Here is a 25,660-nt window from a genome sequence, read left to right on the forward strand (position 1 = left end):
AGCAACTCCTTACCGGTAAGTAAACAAAAACAAAACGCCAAGTGGGACAAGACTTGGCCCCCCGACCGTGCCAAGGAGCCATTGCTCAGCCTCGCATTGCCTGCACATCATCTATTATTATTATTATCTACAAAACATCATGACCTGGCGTGCCCCACCCCCCCCCAACCACCTTCTATTTGATGGCCTTTTGCAGGTGGACAGCCTCCCACTGCTGCCCGTGCGCGACGGGAGTGGTGTCAACCAGCTCCGACTCCCTAATCTGGCCGTCTCTCGCCAGGACGGGCACCTTGGCCCGCGCCTTGGCGCCCCTGCGGCCGGGCCTGGATCGCTTGATGCCTCCGGCGGCGCACTTGGCGCCGTTGAAGGCCGCCTGGGCCGTCGACTTCCACACCTCGGTCACGTTGGAAATCATCGGCGCCGTCCAGTACAGGCGGCAGTCCGAAGCCTCGTACACAAACTGGGCTGGAACGCCGTCCTCGATGTTTTCCCGCAGGATCTGGTCGCGCACGTTGACGCCCGACGCTCTAGACCGCTCCATGGGTAACGTGGTGTATCGCTGCAGCTCGGCCTTGAACTTGGTGTCGTTGGTGACTTGCTTTATGTAGTTGACGGACGAGTAAATGTTAAGGTAGGATAGCACTTGGCTGCCCTTCACGCCGCCGACCCCCTGGATAAGACCGGGCTTGGGACGGCCGCCCATGGCGACTGACTTGACGCCGCCCAAGACACGAAGGAACTCGGAAGCGATGGTGCAGGTCGAGGAACAGGAACCGTCGTACAGCAGGACGATATCCTCGGCCTCAAAGTACTGCGTCAGGTTGGCGCGGCTTCCGTAGCCAGAAATGTCGATGCCGAAGCCGTAAGTTTTATTGCTCGTCAGCAGCGGATTGCTGAGATTCCATCGCATCAGAGCAGTGTAGTCGGTGTCCTTGAAGACCCGGGGGGAGAATTTGTCCTCAAACGTAGCAAAGTTCTGGTTGGTGAGGTTCAGGTCGGAACGGTAGTTCCACCACGACTGATCCATGTCGAGGAGATCCGGGTCCGCCTCGGTCTCGGGGTTGACGTTCTTGGTGATATCGGAGACGATGCGGGCCATGGCGGCAAAGGCCTTGTTCTGCTTCCAGCGCGAGTTGCCGTCCTGCACAATCTTGGGGAAAAGCTGGCGGAAGAAGTCGTAGCCCAGCAGGATGTAACCGCCTCCGTTGCCCTGGAAGTCGACAACGAGCTTGGTCTTGCCAGCAGCCTTGGCCTCGCGCAAGAAATCGCCGGTGACGGCCTGGAAAGCCGCAGGGCTCTCTGGCACGAAATCGCTGAGAGCAATGACGGCCACATCGTTCACACCCTCGCCGCTGAGGTAGTAGCCACTAACAACACCATCCCGGGTGGCGATTTCGGGCTGGGGATAGCCTGGGCGAGTTTTATTCCCAGGTGGCGCAGGGGGTGAGGGCTCGCCCGGTGATTTCAAAGGAACAGGCGTACAGAATTTCTTGTACATGGATGGCCCGTCAACCACGTTTGTCATGTCTCCAACAACGGCCGCTAGGTTTTCAAGCTCCACGGTTGTACCGTTGGCAAATGTGAGGCTAGTGGTAGGGCCGTGGTAAAACAATGCGCTTCGACCGCCAGACACAAAGCTGCCAAGATCACCATTACTAGCAAAGTTGCTCTGGGACCAGAACATGGTGTTGTAGCTTGCGTCAACATCTTGAAGATAGCTGGCAGCGTTTACGGTATCCTCAATGTACTTGGCCGCGGCGATGCCGTTGATCTTGGTAATGGCTTGAGCAGTTTTGGCATTTGCGGCAACATCCTCTTTCAAGCAGCGGGGGTCAGCAAACGTAGGCTATGCAATTTTTTTTTCCTTTCTTCCTTGGGGCTACGGGGTTATGGGGCTGGTTTGGGGCGGGGGGGGAACGGCCTGTCGTGCGTTTGGGCCAGAAACTCAAACTCACTTTGCAGCTTGATAACGGGCAACGATTTGCCATCCTCGCTCACGGAAACCAGGGCATAGGGCTGGCGCTTGAATCTGAAGGCTCTAGACAACAAGTCGGGGTAAAAGACAAAGTGCCCGTCCTGGCCGGGCGCAAAGACCTGCTTATACAGGTCAATCTGGAAGTCGTACTCGCCAGCATATCTACCAGCAGCCAGGTTGGACTTGACCCTGGCGAGATTGCCAAAAATGTCGTATCCGGGGTAGAAGTAATCCTTTGGGGGATCCTTCTTGTAAGCAGCGTCACTCTGCCATTCGAGATATGGTTCAATGGCGTCTAAAAGCTTGATGCCTTCGTCCTTGCCGACAGGAACGGTTTTAAGGCACTCGAGTGCGAGAGAGGCAGCGACGGTGGGCGCAGCTGGGCAAGGAACAATGGGTAATTAGCAGAAAGTAACGGGGCCTGGTTTTGATGTAGGGGTTCTGGTGTCTGGTGCACTCTTTTGCTGCAAGCTGTTGCAACAACTCATGGCCAAAACTCACCGTTGCCGCCGGCTAGCTTCTGCTCGGCCCAGGACGCGCTGACCCGAGCACATGGATGCCGGGTGGCGGTACCAGTAGGCGTTATGGTCGGAGCAGCAATTGGCGTCGTTGATGTGGTAACCGGCGCAATGCAAGAACAAGCGCTTGAGATTCTCAGGGTCATGGGCCCTTCAGGGCTGTCCCGGCAGTTCCGGGCGGCAAACGACGGGATGTTGGTAGGCGCGGCCGTAGCAGTGCCGGCGTCAGTGGCCGCCGTGTAAGTGGCACAGAATGCCTTGGCACTCGCCAGCCGTCCAGGAATCTGGGTCGCCCGGAAAGCCCGCAAACAGTTGTCGGCATGGCAGCCGCTGGGGTGGTCAGCAGTCGCCGTACACGTACCGACCAGCAAGGCGGCGGCGGCGGCGGCGACGGAGGCCACAAATGGGTGGCTTCTCATCTTGTCCAAGATGTCTCCTCGCCTCGGCCTTGGGGCTTTCGAGAGTCGTGCTGCTAGGTGGTCAAGTGTCTCAGATAACAGCAGATCTGAAGACAAGCCCAGCGAAACACCAAAACAGAGTCGTACAAGCCGGCGACGGCTGCCCCGGTATTTATGGTTTCCGACCTCATCTTTCTCGTGGCAACCACCTGCCGATTGTGGGATAATCGCATCCTGTTGACACCTCGCCGTTTTTAGCAAGAAGCTGCAGATTCGTAACACCGACACAACGCAACTAACCGCCAGATGCGTTCACACGTTCGGGGTACCCCCAGGGTCCCTATCTTCTCTTTGACAAATCCTATCCAGGCATCCGGTACTGATTCGGAGGTAGGGGGACGCAATAGCCCCATCCGGGCAGGGGGTCTGACCATTGACGCAATGCAATAGGTGGCTTCCTAACAGGCCGGAGGCCGTGGGGGAGTCTTGATTGGTAGTGGTACATAAGCCGTAGACTTTTGCTTTCAAAAAGACCACCATGCACATGCAGGCACCGGGCAGAAAAGGCGCCGCAGAAAAGGTGGCCGCGGGCCGCCCGGGCCCCAGATGGGGGGGAGGGAGGGGAGGGGGGGGGCTTTCGGCCTACGCCGTACTGTGTAGTTATTAGTCTTGACCTTCTTTATGGGGCAGGTGGCTTTCGTGCCATTGCGTATTGTCGTATTGCGCGCGCGTTGCTCAGAATTGCGTTGGCCAAGTTGGGAGTACCTGGTTAGTGGTTTCAAGCCACAGAATCAGCATCTCGTAGGTACCCATGTAATCAAAGTTCGGTTCGTCTTGCACATAGCAAGTTCGGAAAAGGCTAAGTAACTGAACCAAGGGAAAGTCGATTTGAGATTGCTCGTACCTCGGTGGACTCCACCTGGGCCTGGAGAGGCCTTTGGTTCTTGGAGCGAGAGCTTTTGCCGTCATGAGGGGCGACGCAAGAGACTGGAGGACAGAATTGGCATCAGTCACGGCTTGCTTAGGTACCTAGTCGATAACCGTGGATGCTTGGGGCAGACCAAGGGCGTGTCGACGCAGGCCTGAATCCGTTTGGAGCCTGGACTCTTGACGCATCTTGACCGTTGGGGAACTTGGTGCAGTTGGGCAAGGCAGGATGAACTTTTGCGGAGTATCTTGCTCGTCCCTGCCCCTGTACCTGCATATCACATCTCCACCGCATGGCTGGAGCCGGCCGGCCCGGAGTAGACTCCAAAAGGTCCCATATCAATCTCGTCTGCACGGAAGGGCTTCTTGCGACCGGGGAACGAGAAGCACATGCCGTATTGGGAACCGAGTGCGTGAAATCCGGGTGGCTCGTACTACAGTATGTAAGCAGAGTAGTTGCAGTTTTAAGTGCAGTCTAAGAGAATGAGAAGGAACGAGAAGCTCCGGTCAGGGTTAAAGTCCTCTCAAAGCACCAGGACAGGACGTACGGGCTAGCCACAGAGGTACGTATCACGTCACGTCCTGCGGGGATACTACCTTGGTAGGTAGGCGTTGGGGTCCTGTTCACTGGCAGCTTACTCCGCAGAAGCATCCAGTTCCTTTGCCAAAAAGGGGAAAAAAAAAAAAAAAAAAACCCCGAGTATAGAGTACAGCCTGTACTCCGTATTACTATATCACTGGTATCCTTTTTAGAAATGACGGCTCTGATTGGTCAGCGAGCCTTCGGGAATCAGGACCAAGACCCACTCCAGCAACACGCTGCAGCCGTGCCCGACGGCCCACAACATATCAATTGATATTCGCTCATCTGTACGGAGGGAGGGTACAGGTCAACCGACCTGTGTCCCCCCCTTGTCATCCGACCCCCCCATAATAACTTAACTGACCTGACCATTGCTGTGGGCTATACTCTTAATATAATTGGTTTATTAGGGAGTAGTGGGGTCAGGTCACTTTACATAGAATACTATATAGAGAAGTACTTCCTCTGCTATTTTACTAGGTTCCTAGGTAGGGGTTGTCGGAATCGCTGTCGCAAGGTGCCCAATTGGGCACATTGCGACGAATATGCCGCGCACACCCGTTGGGCACGATATGGCCACTTTTGCCCCTTTTACCCCTGTGCCCCTGAGCCCGGTAGGGCACGCAGGCAGCCCGGCCCGACCGCGCCGATGCACATAACTACGGCACGCACAAAAAGGCCACATCGTATAATATCTCTTTTGCTTCCTTTCTTTCCTCTGAGTTAGTTAGTCATAATCAAAGAAGAACCATACCTTTGACCGGTGACCCTACGGTACATAATACCACGCGCGCGACCCTACGTATAACTGGGTACCCCGAGTTTATATCAACAGGGGTACCTAGTAAAAGAAATTAAAGAAGTCACTTTCTATAGAAAGATATAGAGAGAAGTACTTTCTCTGCTATTTTATTAGGTTCTTATATAAGGGTGCCTAATATAAGAAATGAAATAAGTCACTTTATATAGAAATATATATATAAAGGTACCTACCTCTCTTTTTATCCCTAGTACCTACTAGGTAGGTAGGTACCTAGGTACCTAGGTACTAGGCATTTAGTAGAAGTATTAGAAGTCACTTTATATAGAAAAATATATATAAAGGTACTTCTTTCTACTATAGTACCTAAGTACCTAAGAGGTACATACCTAATAAAAAGAAAGGAAGTCGCTTTCTATAGAAAAGTCTATATAAAGGTACTTGATTTTCTTCTAATACTAGGTTCTTAGGTAGGGATACTAAATAAAAATATAGTAGAAGTCACTTTCTATAGAAAAATATATATAAAGATACTTATAGTCTAGTGGCTACTATAGATTAAAGGATCTACTACTCTTTATTAGCGTATCTCTATATTAGGAAAGAGCCTTGGTCAGGTCAGTTAAGTTATTATGGGGGGTCGAATGACAAGGGGGGGGCATAGGTCGGTTGATATGTAGTCTCGTACGGAGGGCTGTCACGTCGCTATCTATCCGTACCTTTTGTACAATTTTGAAAGTACCTAAGTGCCCAGGTACCTACAGGTAAGCGAACACGAAGCCGCCGGCTAAACCCAAAATTAAACTAGTACCTTTGCACTTATTTTTCTATTCGTTGTCAATCCTCTTTATTTTCACTGCTATAAACTTATATCAAGGGAAATCTCGCTCACGTGACCGCGTCACACATATATGCCGCATTCGTCAGCTTCAACCCCCTGACTGCCACTTTCTCCCTAGACAGTTATAGCCATCATAGTAATAAATATAACAATATAGTACCTACAATCACCTAGTACCTCAGTACCCCGCGCGCGCCCTTTATGTAAAAGGTATCCCTCGGTCTTTCTTAAATTTTAATTATTAGACCATCGCGTGGGCAAGAGTCGTGGCAGTGTGTGTTGTAGAAGGGGGAAAAAAGAATGCGGTATATAGCTGCTAATAGGAAAATGCGTTCGCAGGTACAATTTCTATTTTGGGCTTAGCCGGTGGCTTCGTATTCGATTTTCGGGGTCTTCGGGTTTTCTCTAGGATATTATAAACTCAATTGCCTATTGACTGCGGCATGCATACATATTACCACCAGCATATGGTAGCACTCAAGCACCTCGTATTCTCCCTGCAAATACGGACTCACGGAGTACCAAACTCTCATACCAAAATGACTGAGCCCATGAATGTGTCACGTCAGGCGCGCCATGACGCTCCGGACTCAGTTGGGGTCCTAGGATTTCACTTGATAGCATTGCAGGTTGGATTCTAGAACCTCGAGTTAGTGGCCTGGTGTGTCTTGCACTTGAGCCTGCCTTTTCCTCATCAGTTCGACTTGCGGACCTAATCCACGGCAAGGAAACTGTCAACCTTAAACCAAGGGAAGCGGAGATCACAGCTTCCCCTTTAACAGGGGGGTTCTTTTCTTCTTCTGTTTTAGGGTTCCATCGTCGTACCGTATCACAAGACCCCTTCGGCGGCTAGTTTTACGGCCCCGGCGTGCAGCAACGGGGTGTGTTGTTAAGTAAGTAATTTATTATTTAATAAACTATGTTTTTTAAATCTTGATCTAGCACCCCTGACAGCACGTCAACGAGCCGCACCGGACTGCCTAAATCGCGTTTTGGCTCAAAAGTCTCGGCTACGGAGCTTCAATGAGCGTCGACGGAAAGGAGCGAGAGTTTGGAATTCTACTCGTGGGCTTTCGCGGACGACATGGTTGAACTCGTCGCAAATCCTTCAAACGTACAGTTTTAATGCTCCAACGCCTTTGTCCTTATCAACCCATAAGCGATTCGCTACCTCGGGGGCCCCGGAACCTCGGCCTCTTTTTCGGTTGTTAGATGGCATCACTAAACTTGATGCTCTTGCAGCCAGGTAAGAGATACTCATCGCTGGCTTTTTTTAACACCTGAAACCCCATGTACATGAAAGGATTGCAGAGTCCCCCATTGCCCGAATCAAAAGCGTCTCGTGGAAAGACGTCTGAGAAAAGCCTCCAACGGCCATGACGCATTCTCCAACTCGCGATGCGCGTCTGTCCCCTGGCCCATTATTTCTGATGAGACACACGAGAGACCTGGGTACAATGCGTTGCTACTTGCTGTCTAGCGATGCAGGTCAGCGTTGGAGAGGAGCCTACCAGACCCTACAGATAAATCGCGAGGCAGGGAAATAGGCTTGCCGTCTGGACGATTGCAGTCCAACCGCCCTGGGTACGTGCAGTTACGCTCCAGGCCTAGAGATTGTGAAAGGGCTCCATGAGAAGGCATTAGGATGAAACATGACGTTGTACAGATCTTGGGCTCGCAAAATGCCCTTGGAATTTCTGGAATTCCAAGCTTCTAAACGTCGGCATTGTACACATTGTCTACACAGTTGCTCAAGTCGAAAGAAATGAGTCTGACAACCGCTCTGTATCTCTAAATCCAACAACGCGTATTCTACATTGTACATCCATGAGAGGAGTGAGGAGTCTGTCCACGTACATGGGAGCCATGCTTTGGATGGGTTGTGCAGCATTTGATCATGATGGTGAAAGGCAGGATTTAAATTCGAGTGCTGGGTCAGTCGGGTGCCTGAAGCTCCTGGAATCGGAGGGTCGGAGTTCGGAAGCATCACTCGGAAACCTTGGGAGAAGCTACTGAGTAGACTTGCTGTGGCCAAGAGTCAAGAGTAGCGGAAGAAATGCCCGCGGAAGAGTTTACAACGGGAAAATCTTCCTCGCTCAACTTTGCGAAGAGCAGATGGACGAGGGAGGAAGCAACGAGGTAGCAAACTACACGCTCAGGCGCCTGACGATCCGATTGAAAGCCAACAAACAGCGAGGAGAGAACAAGAAAGAAATACACATGTATCAGAGATTCCTCAGAGACGTAAATTTACAAGTCTGCATCGGCGAGATTTTCCCGCCTCAGTGCTTGACTCTAATATTTGTCTTCATCATAGAAACTCCCATCCACCCTCGTCATCGACGGCTTAGCCAGAGAGCAAACTTCCCACGAAGTTTGAGAGTAAAAAAAGAAAAAGAAAAAAGGCCATCACCATCAAAAACGAGAGGATGGGGATAGTTGACCCCCTCGCCTCAAGAATAAGCCCCATCGAGTAACTCGGCCAGAAAGCCGAGCAATCGCATACCTATCGACTTCGACAACTAGTCCTCAGCACCCGAAGCCACAACTCACGTCATCACACGGCTACCCGTCATCTGAACGCTCGCCCGGTATTAGAAGGTCCCGACCACATCATCCCAACGCGGACTCATATCTTCATCCAAAGGGTCAAGAGACGCAGAGCAGGTTTCCAATCGAACTCGAAGAACAGATGTAGCGACGAGAAGGGCGGATGTCCGCGAAGAGGGCCAAGGCGCAAAAGGTCAGCCGCAGTGCTTCTATGGCGGCGCGTTTCCGCAAGCTCCAAAATGGAGACGTCCGGGGACTTTCTCCCAAAGCATAGTATCCCGAAGGATGAGACGCTTAGCGCAAGGCTGAACGTCCCTGTTTGACAGCTTCGAATGGCGATTTGTTGACCGAGGGGGTGAAGAAGAGAGGAAAGAAAGAAGTAGTGGCGGATTGAAATTTTTTTATTTTGTACTCCCGTTGTTCGCCCAAGTAAACGGGTCTCGGCAAGGTAGCTTTCCTCGTCGCATGCGTGCAAAAGTACTTGGCGGCATGCACTTACAGGGGTGCGAGCTTATCGAGAAGCTATCGCTTCGGCCAATCAAAGCGCAGGTTGCGGAAGGTTGTCTTTGAAGCCAAGCATCTCCAAGGTGTGTGGCATGGACCCAATCCTCACTTTCTCACTTTCAACCATAAGATCCCTGCGCGTGGGCAAAGACGACTCTGGCATTCTTCTACGTCTTTCAAACACAAGCGAGACCTGGACAGCGAGTCGATTTTGATTTGTAGCGTGTTTAGGGCACCGCGCTCGAGGAATCGAGCCTCCCCACGGTCTAACCTCGTGCCTCTCCTCCTGTCTAGGCAGTCCTCAGCAACGCCGTTTCACGAGCTTCGCGAAGCCTATACTGTCGCCATGTCTGGATTATTTGGGTCTGCATCCAGCTCCTCGGCTACAAATACAGTTGGCGATCTCAAGGCAGACGTGGCGCTGAGCGATCCTCCCACCGACTCCATCACCAGCCTTTCGTTCTCACCAGCTCCTAACGGTCCCGACTTTTTGGCCGTGTCCAGTTGGGATAACAAGGTTCGGATTTACGAAATTGCGCAGAATGGACAAAGCCAGGGTCGACATGCGTATGAGCATACGCAGCCAGTATTCAGCTGCGACTTTTCCAAGGTGAGAAGAGGCATCCATCAGCTGCCCTCGGAATATTTTGATTTCTGTTTTTTTTTCTTTTGTTCTTCTTATTTCATTTGATTCTTCTGCCATCGGGAGTGAGAGAGAATGGATCTGATATGGAAAGTCTGCAGGATGGAACAAAGGTAGCTTCAGCCAGCGCGGACAAGAACCTCAAAGTATGCGACCTGGCTTCTCAACAAGACATTGTTATCGGCGCCCACGATCAGCCCGTCCGATCGTGCCGTTTCTTCGAAAGCGGCGGTGCCCCCATGATTGTGTCCGGATCGTGGGACAAGACGATCAAGTACTGGGACTTGAGACAGCAAGGACAAGCCGCGGCGACAGTTTCGTGCCAAGAGCGTGTGTACGCCATGGATGTCAGAGATAATATGTGCGTTGTCGGCACAGCAGACAGGTATATCAATGTGATTGACTTACGGAACCCATCCAAATTCTACAAGACGATCCAGAGTCCGCTCAAGTGGCAGACACGCGTGGTAAGCTGCTTCACCGACTCGGCAGGCTTCGCCATCGGTAGCATCGAGGGACGCTGCGCAATTCAGTACGTCGAGGACAAGGACGCAAGGTATGACTCCCAGTTTGCTGGACAGGCCCATGAGAAAACCAAACCCCACCAGGACGCGACGTGACGCCTAACATGTGGCTTGATAGTTCCAACTTTTCCTTCAAGTGCCACCGAGAGACGGCCGTCAACAACGTAGTCAATGTCCACGCCGTCAACGACATTTCCTTCCACCCCGTACACGGTACTTTCAGCACCGCTGGCTCGGATGGAACATTCCACTTTTGGGACAAGGACGCAAAGCATCGCCTCAAGGGTTATCCCAACGTCGGAGGTGGCATCACCGCTACGACGTTCAACAAGACTGGTACCATATTTGCTTACTCGGTCAGCTACGACTGGAGCAAGGGCTACCAGCACAATACTCAAAACTATCCAATCAAAGTAATGTTGCATCCCGTTACAAGCGATGAATGCAAGCCACGACCAACGATGAAGAAGAGGTAGGCAAAATGAAATTGCTAGGGGGGCGGTGGGAAAAAAGAAGGGGAGCCCTTTGTCAAAGAGTGCTGTCTCTATCGCAGCGTTCGATGGTATGATGAAGTGAGAAAGGCATCATGGGAGAATGGACAAAGGCCATTGTATATCAAGGCGAGGTGGTTATCATGGGTGAGATTTTTTTTTTTTTGTTTCGCTGTTGCAAATGCAGCTTATGATACAATATCCACCGTTCTTCTTTATTTACTCTGGCCAAGGATACGTAGGGTGATTTTGCAAATGTGACTGCCGATGTGCCATGCATTGATTGATGGCGTCGATGAACTGAAAATGCAATTGCGTCTCGCGCAAATTGTCAGTAAAACAGCATGTAGGCTGATGCAGCTCGGGATGTAGCGTGTAGTGAAGCTCATTTAGAGCATCAGACTTGGGGTCGTTCACCACGAGCTTGTACCTTTCGAGGGCATTCATTAAACACAATAATCAACAACTCCAAAAAGTAAAAGAAAAGAAAAGAAAGGAAAGGAAGAAAAAATAATAATACGGTTGGACATTTAGTTTCGGCCCCAACTGCACATCAGAGGGCCTTTTTCGGCGCACCGCCAAAGACATCCTCGACCATGCCTTTCCATATATCGCGAATCATACCCCTGCTGCTCTCGTCTTGCTCGCGGTGCTGGCTGTTCTCGTGGTAGAGAAACTTCAACTCGACGCCGTCGAGGCCTATACCTTCCACTCCGGCGTTGGGCGCTCCAGGAACCACGTTCTCAGGGTCGGCTGCGACGATGGTGACTTCGGGCATGGAAGCGGGCTCGGCCGCAATGGGAGTGTGAGCAGCGCCGTAGTTGTCGGGAAGGAGCGGCACAAGAGGTCCGTCGTCGGCCTGGGAAGGGCCAGTGAGCGAGCTCATTGACGGGAGCACAGCGGCATCGATGTGTGTGGACGAAGAGTGCAGGGCCGAGGGGGCAGAGGAGCGGAACGTCTGCATCAGAGGTTTGCTGCGGTTGGCAAGGGAAGGCTGGGGCGTCGGCCGGTGCGTAGTGGTAAGCCCGCGGGATGACTAGACAGACGGCGTCAGCAGCGGAGCTTCTCGAGAAACACATCAGGTCAAGATTGCCGTTTTTCTTCTCGGGGAAACCTCGACAGGTCCAAGGGGAGGAAGGGGGGAGGGGGCAGGGGGAAGCCGTCCAGAGGGGAACACTTGCATCTGAATGCTCGTTACTTCTTCGGTTGCGCAGCAGCTCTGCATATTTGGGCATGAGGGCGGCGCCAGCGCTGTGCGCAGAACCATCCCGGGCGGAACGCGCGGCGGTTGTACTGGACGGTGAGCTGCTGAGAGCTCTGGCGATTTTTGACATGGGAGCAGTGACGCGAGACATGACGGCAGGGGACTGGAAATTGGAAATTGATGCGCAAGAGCGGGAAAGATGGATGAGATGGGGGGGAGAAAAGATACGCGTTGAATTTCCTATAGTTCCAGCTTGGTGATGGCTGATGGTTTGCTCAAAGACTCAGTTGAAGCTAAGGTGTAGACGGTGTAGACTTGGCTCAATTGATTGATGTCTAGTTGCTTGCTGCTCGGGACTCGGAGCAGTTACCCCAGGTTTTATTAGGTCAATCAATTACCTTAGGTACCTAGGGGGGTGGGATTGAAAGCTTGTTGAGCCCCCAGCAGCTTGTAGGGGTAGTTAAGGGGGGGGGGGGGGGGGGGGGTAGTGAAGGAGGGGGGGTGGCCAGCTAAAGACTCGGTGCTTATGGAAGATCAGCCCAGGCCAGTGACAGTGACGGTCACGGCAACGGAGGCAACGCTGAACGCTCTCGACGCTGCAACGGCTTCGGCGCGGGCGACGACAACAGGTGGACGAGGCGGGGACGAGATATCCCGATATCCATCTGCGGATTACTATGCGCCGTCAACCTTCAACCTCCCTCCTCACTGGAAACGGCAATGGCCGACTTGGGAGGGCATTGATGCCGTCAGCCCGATTACCACAGGAACCACGCGGGTTGGAGGGTTGCGCTGCCCTCGTCATCATCGTCGGAGGGGAGAAGACGTGACGGGCGGCATGAGACAAGGATGAAGGGGTGAGGCCACCTGTGCTACTTACTCTGTGCAGATGGATTGATGCTTGCTTGATTGACGATACTGGGCTGCCCTGTTTTGTCGTGCATGGAATGGTTGTGGTTGTATAAGAAGGCCAAGCAGGCAAGAGCCTGGGTGGTAAACGGCTGGGTCACGCTAGGTACGGAGTACATAGCCAGCCTCCTATAGTAGCGTAAGCGCTTGGGGCGGCACAGCCACGACGGCTGGGGACGAAGAAGACCGTTGGGAACTCGGGAGGGCTTGTTGAGTGGCCGAATGACTGAATGATTACAATAAGTGGGGGGGGCCCTAAAATTAGCTTAAATCAATCAACCCTCCTACATACATACCACTATTTTGGCCCCATGGTCGGTAGAATTATTTCAGGCTCAACAAGTTGAGTTACATGTACTCCGTACTCCGAATGAATGTTGCCAGGCACGACCCACCAGACTGTGGGGTCATGGAGGCGGCCCCTCACAAGCTGTCCTGGTTTGGGATTTGATTCTCATTTCAATACCGTCCTGCTCTGCTCGTGTCATTTCCTAGGCCTCCGGAGCACGTTCATGTCATGTACATGGCCAGCGCCTCGTCGGTACGAAACTTGGTACGAAACTTTTCCGTGTACCGTTACTGCGGACCGGATGACAAGCCGCTCGACGGTGCCGCGCGCCGGCCGATCCCGCCTCAGTCCCAGCCTGTCTCGTCCTGGCCCTCGCCTGCTTTGTTTCGCGTGTCTGATGATTGAAATGGGTTGATTGAGTTGACTGACGATCCGGAAGCGCAACCGCAGCCCGTCCTGTCCAAGGCATCAAGCAACGCCATTTGCCGCCATTTGCCAAACCTGTTGGCCTGCTGGGTCGGCTGACAGTCAATGTCTCGGTCATCTACGACGCAGCCGAGTCCCGGACGAAAATGGTTCCAGCTCTGCGGATATCGGTCAAGGGATGTTCTCTTCTCCATCACGAACCCCATGAGGAAGTAGCCTGCGCTCATCCCGCCTCGTTTCCCTAGTTTGACTCTGGGCTCATGCGTCTGTGGGCCGAGGTTTTCTGGCTACATGCCGTCGATATGTCATTGGAGGCCATGATCGTGGCAGCATGAAAAGAGCTGATGATTTTCGCTCATCATTCGGCAGCATGTCGCCTACACGGATTTCACGAGTCGCCCGTCTTGGCTGCAATAGTCAAGAGTTTCCAGCCTCTGCACGAGTCGTAGACTCTAGGTGAACAGTACAGTATGTACTAGGACGTAGCGCTTGGGCTATCTACGTTCAGGACCAAGAGGTCTTCGGACGAAACACAGCGACCAGACAATGCAAAGCTGTTCCCCTTTAGCATCTTCCTGGCGCAGTGCGAAGCCGCCGCAGAGGCATTGGGCTCTTGACGGGATGGTGCAGCGATGCATGCAAGTCGAGGCATTTATGCACCGACTTCTGCCCCCACCGAGACTGCGATGTTGGCCACCATCTCCAGGCTACTATTACACTTGGCATGTTGCGTTCATGTTTCGATTCTTCCCAATATCGTAAGCAATGCACAATTGTTCCGGGTTTTTTTTTTTTTTTTTTTTTTTTTTTTTTTTGGCTGTCAATGTGCGTAAAAGCAAACATGTTGCTGGGGAGTTGGATGCAGTATTGAGGCGACAGGGTCAGCCGCTCGCCAAAATGTCAACAAAGGTTGGCTTGGCTTCATCTTTGCTTGAGCTGCCTGTCAATAATGCGCACCCACGCCCACCCGGGTCTTCTCTTTGCCATCAATACATAGTTGCGGTTGGTTTGCCGTTTCGTGTGTGTACCAAGATGACACCATACGTCGGCGATTTCTAGGCGATTGCGAAATCCGTCAGGATCATGCGGCCCCGACTTGACCTGACAAAAGTTCACATCGTGCCGGCAAACTTACATATATCTTTTTTGCCAACCACAGCCAGATTCTGTCCATAATGCAAGCAGGTAGTTGGAGCAGTATCGCTGTATATATACCCCTGGTCCCGCTTCAGAAACAGCATCAAACCAGTTACCACACCATTAGCATGGTCAGATTCTGCTATGCTGCCAGGTCGGTGTAGGACCCTGGTGCACATTCGTAGTGAGACGATTTCGAACCATGATATGACATTCATGTTGAATCACAGAGACAGGCCAATGGAGCTGCTGTTAAGAAGACACCCCGAGGTTCAGTTTGAATTCCACGAGCAACTACTATTTGAAGACCATCATCAGCTCCCGACCTTCCACATTGCGCAGCTAAATCCTTGGCCATTTCCAATCTCCAGACGGTAAAATGACCCGCAGGGTAATCAACGAACGAGCATACTCTCCTGCCCGCAATACTCTTACAGAAGCCCCCCGGCAGATGCATTCACATTGTGTGTCACATCATCGTTGCCGTGCATGGGGAAATACCAACTGAAACACCATTCTCGACTCTCGCCCAGATTCCCCATGTGAAAAATCGCCGTATTCTAGAAAGTCCGGAGTCTCGACTGATTAAATACTTTCTTTTTTTTTTCACAGGAATCATTAACCACATGAAGTCCGTAGACTTCTTCCTGAGCTCCGACGTTTCAGTGGCGGCACACCTGGCAGAGGAGAGAGGGCTCGCAACCTGGTCCACTACAAAATGAGGCACAGAAATATAGACGACGGTGAATCCAAAGAAATTCATTCGCTTGTCTCCTAATAAGTGTAGGTGTCTCGTGGTGTAGGAATTAAGCATATTTACGCGCTTAAATGGCGACCTCCCGCTGCCAGCTGCCGGCCAGGCTGGCTGGCAGCTGCGCGGCCAGTTTGGTCAACTACTTCTTGCCATCCGCGAGCCCTTGCTACTCTTTCCCTTTTTCAAACTTCCGTCAAAGTCCTTTAGCACTGCTCTGGTGATATCGAACCGCAAACGCTGCTCATCGTTGGTGTCAAGGACGAGACTGCCATCGCCATTCAAGGGGCTCCCCCTGAAGTTGCCGCAAGGTTGGCCCATTTTTTGATGTCCTGGGTCCCTAACAAGCTACTTCAAAGATGGCCAAAGCATCACAACTGTCCGTTTCAAACACTGCAGGGTGCTCAGAGTCGTTGACAACCAGTCCTGCCATGGACTGCACGGCCCTTCTAACGGCCTGCATGGTGAGAGCAAAGCATAATCTTTGAAGAGAACATTAACTCATACAATTTTGAGGCCGATCTTGGGCGGCAACGACAAGAGGAACTGCCTTTGAGTGGCAAAGAGGGCAAAAGGCCGTCCTACGCACCCGGCCCAAGAAATGGCACTGGTCATTACGCCCCAGCCTTCAAGCAGAGCCTTGAAAGTAAATGGAAAGGTGGTACCTTTAAACCCTTTTTACCTCGCACTTTCTAATATGCTGATTCTCGGCTGAAGTTCAAATAAATGATGAGGAATCTGCCCAGATGGACGGTCTCACCATCGTGGACAGCCGTCCGTGGGCGAAGAAGGTTGCGTTGGCTTACATAGAGCGTCATCCGGTCGACACGTAGGTTCCCCTCTTGAGTCTTGCCATCGAAATTCATTTCTTGACTAACCTTCTGTACCAAGGGCACCCCCCGTTGTTCGACAAGAGTCTCGGGTACATCAGCGTGCAACAAAGAAAACGCCACGCAAAATCGAAAAGGCGCCCACAGGCAGCCTTCCCGCTCCCGGTACCGTCTCCCCACCAATTCGGTCATCAAAGCCATCAAAGCCATCTCGCGCAGGACAGGTCGTGTATAGCGGCATATGCAAGCTACTCCACTCGAAGAGTCGGTCGCTTATTTACATAGTCTCTTTGGCCATGGCCATTGATGAAGACAATGATGAAGCATTTCTGATACTTTCAGTAGCTGATAAGGTCATCAAGGTTCATAATGTCTTGGAGCTTTCTCAGCCCCAAGCCAGCGAGGACTGTTGCCTTGTTGCGTCCGAGATGACTGGCGAGCCATTCACCTATCTGCTGCAGTTCTCCAGCTCTTCCGAGTCTACAACGTTTCGTCTATACTTGGAGAACTTGAAAAGGGCTGTTTCTCGAAGGAAAGGTGCTCCGAGCGGCGGTAACGGCTCCGCGGCAGCCAACACTGACGCTTCGAAGCCAGTGTCAGATAACTCGGCTGCAGTTACAGCACAGTCCTTCCCAGGGCTGATTCGGCCATCCCCGAGCGCGGGAGATGCCTCTATTGAAGACTTGAATGTGAATTCAACAACCTCCTCGATGGTGCCTCAAGCAAGCGATGCTGTCTCAAGTACCGGCGCTGAGGTTCCTCGGCTTGTAGATGTGGAACCTACTCCACAGCCGATGGGGGAGACAAAGATGGCGACAATCGAAGATGCTGCCGAAAAGCTTTTTGATCTCATCGGTAAGATTCTACCGGAAGCAAATGCTGCTGGTATGCATCTTTGTGAAGATGAGATTGCCGATATAGAAGAGACGGCCATTGACAGCTGGCTCACGAGGGGCTTTCTCAAGTCCGAGTCAGACGACATGAGGTCGGAGCTTCTTGACCTTCTCCGTGTTCTTTTGCGCATAAAGCGCAAAGCCGAGTCACGGTCGGTTGCCCAAAAAGCCGGCATCAAATCTCTCGAGAACTTCGACAAGGAAGGTACTAAGCCTCGGCAAATCAAGTATAGCGTTTCCGAAATTGTGAAACTGGCTAGCAATAGGGCCCAGGACGTTCGGTTATCCAGCAAGACGGCAGTTTTCCCACCGAGGAAACATGCAACCGGCGACTTTTCTCCGACTGCTGCACTGACTGGTGTGTCCAAACATAAGGCTCGGTTGAGTGACAGACCAGAATCACAGCAACCATGCCCACCTGCCGTGGCTCCATCACAGTCCACCTATCGACCACGCAATGACGGTCAGCCACTCACGAGATCATCTGAAGAGATCGGTGTCGGGAGCGCATCCAAGTCATGCACAAGGCCGGGAGCGGGGGGTCTTTGCACATCACGATGGGCTCATGGTTAGCAGTGGCATTCGCACCACTGATGATTGTGAGAAGGTCCGTTGGCCATTTCTCGACCTTCATATGGGTGAAATTTTTTTTGAGACTCTTTCAGGATGGATGGGTTTTGATGCTGCTTGAACTTTATTCTTTGGGAGTGTTGACGATGAATTGCTTTGATGCAGATATGACCACACAAGAGGAAGCCGCGGTGTGTCAGTTTTCTACGAAATCGAATTTGCAATAGACTAGAGTATATCGGCGTTTACTAGTAATTGACGGTTGCCTGAGCAGCAAAGAGGAAAAGTGGCAAATCAGCCCCGGTAGTCTATAAACCATGAGAGGCAAGGCCAGCCCGACTCGGCAGCAACCAGGACGAAGATGAAGCAGCATTTATGGCGACGAAGAGAGAGTTGACTTGTTCAGGCACATTGACCTGTAGGTGTCGAGTAAACGTCTCGAATCATCGTCAATAGCTTCGCGCCCGCCGTTTGCGAAAGCTCTGGCGACCAGATCAGCGGCCTTGTGGTACTGGCGGTAAAAGTAAAGCTCCTCGACGGCATGTATGACTTGTTGGGTGCGCATCTTGCTGGCGCCGGGCTCCAGAGGCAGCCGTACATGCTTGTGCATCTACACTGGGCCGTTAGCATGTGGGCTGGGCGTGAGGCGCAAGGATGATGAGTGGATGGATGGGCAGCTCCGTGGTCCCGGACGGTGAGGTGTGAAGCGTTGCGACGCACGTCTCCATTCTCGACTTTTACGCGGTAGCGCCGTCTGGTGGCCTGAAAGTCGTCTTCGGCCTGGCCAGTTCTGTCGGCTTTCTTCTTGGCGACGTCCACGTCGTCGTCGGATAGCTGCATGTTGAGGATGCCGGCGTCGTCTTCGTCCATGGTGGCAGGCAGGTGTTTTTTTTTTTCTTTTTTTTTTGGGCAAAAGTGGTGCAAGCAATGTCGTCAGCTGCTGGAAGATGCCTGGCAGCAACTCTTGAGATCCCGTGGGGATTTCGTCCGGCACTTACTAGGTGGTTGTGGAGCAGCAGGGCAGGTTGACGCTTTTGGCGGGAGACGCTGGGGCCTGCTTTTTCCCTCTGACCCCAATGTACGCACCAGAGTGAATGATTCACATGCGTGTGAATTAAATCGTTCAGAGCGGGAGTTTTGCTTATTTGTCCCTTGTACAGGCAGGATTCCGTGCCTTGTACGGGGGGAGGTGCAGTTGCCGGGCTGTGAGAACGGGAGCATCCCAAGCTGCCGCTGCAGGGTAGGTAGGGTATGCTGGCGTCACCAGGCCCCAGGCCAAGTCACTTCCGGGCCTTGGCGCTCAAGCCACAATCCGTGACACTCGCAACAGCATTGCATCCTTTTTTTTTTCTCGCGACCCAAAAATCCAAAAATCCTTTTCTTTATCTGCCCCTTTGCCTGGCAGAAGCCAGTTCAGTCCGTATCGCTGCCCGCCAGGCTGAGTCTGATGGATCCCAAACCCGAAGCCGTGAGCTTAGGCACAGGCGACGCAGCTGCCGAGCAGCAGCAGCAGCAGCAGCCGCCCGCCGTGACGTCAACAACTGCTGTGCCGGCGGTCGCCGTTGAAAAGGACTTGTCGACGAAACAAGGACCGTTAGAACAAGACGCTTCGAAACGGGAGCCTTTGCAAGAGCCTTCAAGGCAAGGATCTCTGGAAGAAGCGCCCGAGCCAACCGCCCCGGCTCCCAGGACCGCGACCCCCGGGAAAGATGGGCCACGGCCACACACGCCCCCCAAGTCCACCGACATCGGCATTGACAAGAGCAAGCCCGAGGACTTTGACGGCGATGTTTCCACCACCAACGAGCTGCCCTCTGCAGACACAATCGGCAGGATTGAGAATTACCTCGTTCTCGACCGGGATGGGAAGTCGCGTACGTTTAAGAGTCTCTACAGCGGCAACAATGTGGCAAGACGGGTTCTCGTCATCTTTATCCGACATTTCTTTTGTGGAGTAGGTGTCTCCTTTTTTTTTCAACTTTTTTTTTTTTTTTTTTTGCACCCTTTTCTATTCTTTGAACTCTCTTTTCTTGCCCCTGGCTATTGTCGAGCTCATGGCTCCCGCTAGGGGAAAGAAAGGAGAAAAAAAAAAAAAAAAAAAAACAAAGAAAGAAAAAAACCCAAAAAAAAAAAAAAAACCACCCCAGACTTGGGAATGGTGTAGGCTCTCGTCTGACCACCTCCTCTCGCGTCTTGCAGAACTGCCAGGAATATCTGCGAACGCTCTCCGAGTCCGTCACCCCGGAAGCCCTCCTCCGCCTGCCCGTCAGCACGTTTGTTGCCGTCGTAGGATGCGGCGACCCGGCCCTCATCGACATGTACGCCGAGGCGACCGGCTGCCCGTTCCCCATCTACACGGACCCGACGCGATCCATCTTTGACCAGCTCGGGATGACCAAGACTCTCGCCCTCGGCTCCAAGCCCGCCTACATCAGGAAGAGCTTGTGGCGCAACACATTGGACAGCATCGGCCAGGGCCTGCGCGTCCTGCCCAAGGGGCTGGCCCTCAAGTCGGGCGATCCGCGCCAGGTGGGCGGCGAGTTCCTCTTCGAGCCGCTGGACCTGGTGACGCCCATCACCACTCCGCGGGATGAGGGGCCCGGACCGCTTCAAGATGCGAGCGGCGGGGCGAGGAACGGAGGCGACGCCGGCCGGGTCGAGAACAAGGTCGTCACCTGGTGCCACCGGATGAAGAATACGCGTGATCATGCGGAGCTGCCCGAGCTGATGGAGGTGCTGGGGCTGGACGGCCAAAGCAGACCGATCAAGGACCGGAAGAGATGGACCATGGCTCTCGAGACGCGCAAGGGGACGGGGTGGAGCATGGCCAGCCAGATGAAAAAGATGAACGAGGCAAACGAGGCCGACGAGGCCAAGGAGTCGAACTAGCCGTCCGGGTCGGCAGCGGGTTGGCACGGCAAGCCATGCCGTGGTTTGAGGCGTTTCCCTACTTTGCAGCAGCAGGCGTGCGGTGTACACAAACCGAAAAGTATGAGACGGGACTCACTGTCTTTTTTTTTTTTTTTTTTTTTTTTTTTTCTGCTGCATGACCAGGTCTCAGTATGTGCATGTCCGGCTGATCATCTCATTTCTTGTAGAAGACACAGCTCATTCGTGAACCCATGAACAGTCTTCCTTACTGTAAACCACCTGGTCTACTCGTAAGCGATGCTCGATAATGTCCCGCCCATTCACGAGATCGTTCTCCATCGCCCTCCTGTCGCCCTCCTCGAGCGTGTCCGCGATCCCGGCACGAACATGGCGCTCTCTCAGCCTTTTCCTCGCCACCTCAAAGTCGACCTCTACGAACCACAGCTCGTCAAAGAGCTTCGCGGCGTCTCTCCAGACAGCCCTGTCCAGAGCGAGGTAGTTGCCCTCCAAGACGACGATCCTGTGCGTGGCGAGCACGATGATGTCGTCCTCGACGGGATCCTTGACGGCGTGGTTGAAGGACGGCGCGAGAACATCGGCGCCAGGCGCCGCGACGGGCGCACGCAGCTTCTGCATCAGGGCGAGGAAGCCGCCGGCGTCAAAGGTGAATGCGGCGCCGCGCCGGGCGTGCGCAGCCTCCGGGTCGGGCATGGCGGACAGAGCGGCGCGGGTGAGGTGGAAGCCGTCCATGGGGACGGACGTTGCGGGGGCGGGAGCCCCGGGCTGTGCCTCGAGCGCGAGTTCATTCAACCTGCGGGCGAGGATGCGAGACAGGGTCGTCTTGCCTGGGGGGTGGCGAAGGGGGGGGGGGGGGGGGGGCTGGTGTCAGGATTCAGCTGTGCGGCGGGCGAGCTCCGTACCTGAGCCTGGAATGCCGCTTATGCCGATGACTGGTGATTTTTGAAAGCAATGCTGGTGAGCCGGGGGTGGGTGGGGGCCACCGTTGAAAAGCGAGGTTTGTGCCGAAGGGGGGGGGGGGGGGGAGACACTCACGCAGGCGTTGATTTGGGGGGAGGCTGTTGTACTTGGCAAACGCCTTTGCTGCGAGGTTGCTGACCTGGTCGTCCATTTGCGCTGCGTGAGGGCTGAGATGTTGCTGAACCCACGAAGAAGAAAGGTGACGGACGCGGGGGGGTTGGTTGGGTGGTGGTGCAAGGAAGATGGATTATGTCAATAGTTGGTGAGAAACGTTTGGCGGGGTTTCGACTCCCTGGCGGGGCTGGCGGACACATCAAGTTGCCGTCTGGTGCACAGTACAGTACAGTGCAGTACGGTACTCGTTGCATACTATGTACAGTACGTACACCCCGCTGAACTTGGACTGAGTCTATGTACCTACTCCGTGTATATCATCATTTTCCCCCTCACCCTTTGCCACCCTTGCCCGAGGACGCTGCTGGTGGGCAAAAAAAAAAAAAAAGAAACAAAAAAAAAATGACAGCCACAACTCCCATCGCTGCGCTCAAAGAGCTGAAAGGTGTAGTCCATTTTGCCCATCTAACTTGCCTTGCCTTGCCTTGCCTTGCCCGCCAACTCATCTAACATGGAAAACCCAAAACGGCAGTGAGTGAGGCCAACGGCCAAGCCGCCCAGCCCGCGGCAGCCGGCGACGACGACGGCCACGCTGAAGGCTCGGACGACGACGACGACGACGACGACGCCGCCAATAACAACGACAACGACAACAGCAACAACAAGAAGAAGAGAAAGCCCAAGAAGAAGAAGAAGAAGAGAAAGGCGCCGGCGGCGCAGACGGACCCGCCCAGCGTCCCCGTCAGCCAGCTGTTCCCCAACAAGTCGTACCCCAAGGGCGACGAGGTCGAGTACCGGGACGACAACCGCTACCGCACGACGAGCGAGGAGAAGCGGCACCTGGACAACCTGGCGGCCGACTTCCTGAGCGACTACCGCGAGGCGGCCGAGGTGCACCGGCAGGTCCGCCAGCACGCCAAGAAGACCATCCGGCCGGGCCAGACGCTGACCCAGATCGCCGAGGCCATCGAGGACGGCGTGCGGGCGCTGACGGGGCACCCGGGCCTGGCCGACGGCGACGCCCTGGCGGCCGGCATGGGCTTCCCGTGCGGCCTGAGCCTGAACCACTGCGCGGCGCACTACACCCCCAACGCCGGCAACAAGCTGGTGCTGCAGCAGGACGACGTCATGAAGGTCGACTTTGGCGTCCACGTCGGCGGGCGCATCGTCGACTCGGCCTTCACCGTGGCCTTTGAGCCCAAGTACGACGACCTGCTGCAGGCGGTGCGCGAGGCCACCGACGCCGGCATCCGCGAGGCCGGCATCGACGCCCGCGTGGGCGAAATCGGCGCCGTCATCCAGGAGACCATGGAGAGCTTCGAGGTCGAGATTGACGGCACCACGTACCCCGTCAGGAGCATCCGCAACCTGACGGGCCACAACATCCTGCCCTACAGCATCCACGGCACCAAGGCCGTGCCCATTGTCAAGAGCAACGACCAGACCAAGATGGAGGAGGGCGACGTGTTTGCCATTGAGACGTTTGGCAGCACCGGCAACGGCTACGTCCGGGACGACATGGAGGTGTCCCACTACGCCAAGAACGCCGACGCGCAGCACGTCGACCTGCGCCTCAGCTCGGCCAAGTCGCTGCTCAGCGTCATCAACAAGAACTTTGGCACCCTGCCCTTTTGCCGCCGCTACCTGGACCGGCTGGGCCAGGACAAATACCTGCTGGGCGTGCGTATCCCCCCCTCCTTCTCCCCTTTGTTGTTGAATCGTGGGCGCACCGCTTTCTGACGCGTTCCCCCCCCTCGCAGCTGAACAACCTGGTGAATAGCGGAGTTGTAGAGGCCTATCCGCCCTTGTGCGACAAGAAGGGTTCATACACGGCGCAGTTCGAGCACGTACGTTGACTATAGAAAAAAACCCCCATTACGGGCGCGGCGGGTGGGGGACGCGAGCATGGCTGGCTAACTTTTGTTTTTCTTCTGCAGACGATTCTGATTCGGCCGACCGTCAAGGAGGTCATCAGCCGCGGAGAAGACTACTAACTATTGCACGAAAAAGCTGTGGGGGAGCGGCGGCACCGGGGGGGGGGAGACGCAAAGCGTCCGAAAAGGCGGGGACCTGTTTCCGGAATCAAAAGGAGCTTGTTGGGGCGCGAATGCTTGGTTTACGGTGGCGTGCGTGGGTTGTCCGTTTCTGCCACGGCCCGAGGCACATGGTAAGGGAGCGGGACAAGAATGCCGGCGGCTTGTCAGGGGGCGTCGCCGAATTGCAGGCAGACGGAAAGCCAAGATGCAGATTGCAGATGTTGGTGAACCGCCCCCATCCCTCTGACGTCCTCTGACGTCCTCTGACGTCGCCATGACGGACAAATGCTACCCATTTGGGCGACCACCAGCCCCGGAGCACGTGATCGTGCCGTTTTCCAGGGGCCACGGATAAACCGAGGACCACTCCAGTTCAATGTCTCCCGTGACCAGACGCTTCCGTGGCAAAAACTGCTTGGCCCCACCCAACCGCCAATCAGCAGCCCGGACGCGAAATCCCCCCATCCCGGTCCTTTATCGCGATAGGCACCATCCACCCCCACCGACCAAGCCTAGCGACGCCGAATCCGGCACAGTGCGCCTGATAAGGAGGCCCACAGGCAAGTGATGAAGTTGGCCCGCGGCAGAAGTTATTCAGCAGCCTTTTCCTCTTCAACCTCCCCGGCCGGCTGGCTTGCTACATAACTCCTGAAAACCCGGAAAAAAAAAAAAAAAAAAAAAAAAAAACACCAAAACCTGGCATCCGACGAGAGCATAACCACCAAGCCACGCAGAAAGCAGACGCCCTGCCAGATTGTTGCACATCATCGTATCGAGCGTGATTTTTTCAGGTTTTCCCTTTTTTTTGTCTCTTTTTTCTTCTTCCGTTTTTGTCTCGTCCTTTTTTTTTTTTTTTTTTTTTTTTATTTCCAGGTTTTATCCGCCGTCGCCTTCATCCTCGAGAGTTCGCCCCCCCCCCTTCGCTCGCTAGATCGAGCCGGGCCTCGACGGGCACCGGCCGCCCCCCCCCCGTGTTCTCTTCACCTGACGTCTTTTCCCCCAAAGACCAGAACTGCTCGCATCGCGAAAACATCTCCAACGCTGAACGACGCCCGCCATGAAGGTCTTCTCCAACGCCGTCACGTACAACTACTCGTGGGACGAAGTCTCCACCGCCAACTGGCGCAAGTACGGCCCCTGGAACAACCGGTCGGAGCACGTCGTCGCCGTGGACACGCTGGACCGCCGCGTCGACGCGCGGACGGGCATCCTCCGCACCGAGCGCCTCATCACCTGCAAGCAGTCGGCGCCCGAGTGGATCAAGAGCCTGATGGGCTCGTCCCTCGACGTCAGCTACGTCTACGAGGCCTCGTACGTGGACCCGCGCACCAAGACCCTCACCATGGTCAGCCAGAACCTCACGTGGAGCAACCTGGTCAGCGTGCAGGAGGAGGTGACGTACAAGCCCGCGGGCCGCCACCGCACCGAGTTTGTGCAGTCGGCCCGCATCACCGCCCTGTGCGGCGGCTGGCAGCGCATCCGGAACAGCATCGAGGACTCGCTGGTGACGCGGTTCAAGGAGAACGCCGCCAAGGGGCGCGAGGGCTTCGAGCGCGTCCTGGAGATGAGCCGCATCGTCTTTGCCGAGGAGAAGGCCCGCCAGCGCCAGGTGGTGGTGTGAGCCTTGCTGCAGCCGCCGCCGTCGACGACTGGGGGAAGGGGAGCACGTGGTTTTTTTTATTTTTTATTTTTTCCTCTTTTTCTTGTTCCTTATTTCTCATGGCGAGGCGTCTGGGGAGCAAAAAGAAAAAATAGGAGAGATTTGTTTTAGGGGAGTCTTTTTTTTCTTGCTGGCCTACATTTAGATATTTTTACGAGAACATAGAATCAAGAAGAGAAAAGAAGAAAGAAAACAGCCGTTTCACTTCACTACCCGTGACTTGGTGACTTGGTGACTTGGTACGCAAAGGAATCGCGGCTAAGCAAAGCAAAGCACGT

At 54.1% G+C, this 25,660-nt stretch overlaps 10 protein-coding genes across 10 annotated transcripts; 6 read left to right on the forward strand and 4 right to left on the reverse strand.

Annotated features, from left to right (window-relative positions):
• Positions 1 to 175: 175 nt before the first annotated feature.
• Positions 176 to 3,860, reverse strand: UV8b_00388 (uncharacterized protein; the record flags this gene model as incomplete). The annotated part of the gene is made up of 5 exons (XM_043137886.1): positions 176 to 1,815; positions 1,956 to 2,354; positions 2,477 to 2,998; positions 3,538 to 3,656; positions 3,796 to 3,860. 5 exons carry the CDS (start codon positions 3,858 to 3,860, stop codon positions 176 to 178), a joined length of 2,745 nt encoding a protein of 914 aa, XP_042993820.1.
• Positions 3,861 to 9,402: 5,542 nt separating this feature from the next.
• On the forward strand, positions 9,403 to 10,699 carry UV8b_00389 (uncharacterized protein; the record flags this gene model as incomplete). Its single annotated transcript, XM_043137887.1, has 3 exons — positions 9,403 to 9,666; positions 9,801 to 10,255; positions 10,342 to 10,699. The coding sequence occupies 3 exons, from the start codon at positions 9,403 to 9,405 to the stop codon at positions 10,697 to 10,699; spliced, it is 1,077 nt and encodes a 358-aa protein (XP_042993821.1).
• A 568-nt stretch (positions 10,700 to 11,267) lies between these two features.
• Positions 11,268 to 12,069, reverse strand: UV8b_00390 (uncharacterized protein; the record flags this gene model as incomplete). The annotated part of the gene is made up of 2 exons (XM_043137888.1): positions 11,268 to 11,750; positions 11,896 to 12,069. The coding sequence occupies 2 exons, from the start codon at positions 12,067 to 12,069 to the stop codon at positions 11,268 to 11,270; spliced, it is 657 nt and encodes a 218-aa protein (XP_042993822.1).
• Positions 12,070 to 13,339: 1,270 nt separating this feature from the next.
• Positions 13,340 to 13,787, forward strand: UV8b_00391 (uncharacterized protein; the record flags this gene model as incomplete). The annotated part of the gene is made up of 2 exons (XM_043137889.1): positions 13,340 to 13,380; positions 13,556 to 13,787. 2 exons carry the CDS (start codon positions 13,340 to 13,342, stop codon positions 13,785 to 13,787), a joined length of 273 nt encoding a protein of 90 aa, XP_042993823.1.
• A 2,389-nt stretch (positions 13,788 to 16,176) lies between these two features.
• Positions 16,177 to 17,726, forward strand: UV8b_00392 (uncharacterized protein; the record flags this gene model as incomplete). Its single annotated transcript, XM_043137890.1, has 2 exons — positions 16,177 to 16,259; positions 16,322 to 17,726. 2 exons carry the CDS (start codon positions 16,177 to 16,179, stop codon positions 17,724 to 17,726), a joined length of 1,488 nt encoding a protein of 495 aa, XP_042993824.1.
• Positions 17,727 to 18,096: 370 nt separating this feature from the next.
• UV8b_00393 (uncharacterized protein) lies at positions 18,097 to 18,593 on the reverse strand (the record flags this gene model as incomplete). The annotated part of the gene is made up of 2 exons (XM_043137891.1): positions 18,097 to 18,333; positions 18,444 to 18,593. 2 exons carry the CDS (start codon positions 18,591 to 18,593, stop codon positions 18,097 to 18,099), a joined length of 387 nt encoding a protein of 128 aa, XP_042993825.1.
• A 577-nt stretch (positions 18,594 to 19,170) lies between these two features.
• Positions 19,171 to 20,612, forward strand: UV8b_00394 (uncharacterized protein; the record flags this gene model as incomplete). Its single annotated transcript, XM_043137892.1, has 2 exons — positions 19,171 to 19,677; positions 19,923 to 20,612. The coding sequence occupies 2 exons, from the start codon at positions 19,171 to 19,173 to the stop codon at positions 20,610 to 20,612; spliced, it is 1,197 nt and encodes a 398-aa protein (XP_042993826.1).
• A 219-nt stretch (positions 20,613 to 20,831) lies between these two features.
• UV8b_00395 (uncharacterized protein) lies at positions 20,832 to 21,723 on the reverse strand (the record flags this gene model as incomplete). Its single annotated transcript, XM_043137893.1, has 3 exons — positions 20,832 to 21,439; positions 21,515 to 21,544; positions 21,648 to 21,723. 3 exons carry the CDS (start codon positions 21,721 to 21,723, stop codon positions 20,832 to 20,834), a joined length of 714 nt encoding a protein of 237 aa, XP_042993827.1.
• A 365-nt stretch (positions 21,724 to 22,088) lies between these two features.
• UV8b_00396 (uncharacterized protein) lies at positions 22,089 to 23,680 on the forward strand (the record flags this gene model as incomplete). Its single annotated transcript, XM_043137894.1, has 4 exons — positions 22,089 to 22,131; positions 22,219 to 23,366; positions 23,447 to 23,533; positions 23,624 to 23,680. 4 exons carry the CDS (start codon positions 22,089 to 22,091, stop codon positions 23,678 to 23,680), a joined length of 1,335 nt encoding a protein of 444 aa, XP_042993828.1.
• A 1,099-nt stretch (positions 23,681 to 24,779) lies between these two features.
• Positions 24,780 to 25,343, forward strand: UV8b_00397 (uncharacterized protein; the record flags this gene model as incomplete). The annotated part of the gene is made up of 1 exon (XM_043137895.1): positions 24,780 to 25,343. The coding sequence occupies one exon, from the start codon at positions 24,780 to 24,782 to the stop codon at positions 25,341 to 25,343; it is 564 nt and encodes a 187-aa protein (XP_042993829.1).
• Between the last annotated feature and the right edge of the window lie 317 nt (positions 25,344 to 25,660).

Source organism: Ustilaginoidea virens, chromosome 1 (assembly GCF_000687475.1).
Source record: "Ustilaginoidea virens chromosome 1, complete sequence".
Taxonomy (NCBI): domain Eukaryota; kingdom Fungi; phylum Ascomycota; class Sordariomycetes; order Hypocreales; family Clavicipitaceae; genus Ustilaginoidea; species Ustilaginoidea virens.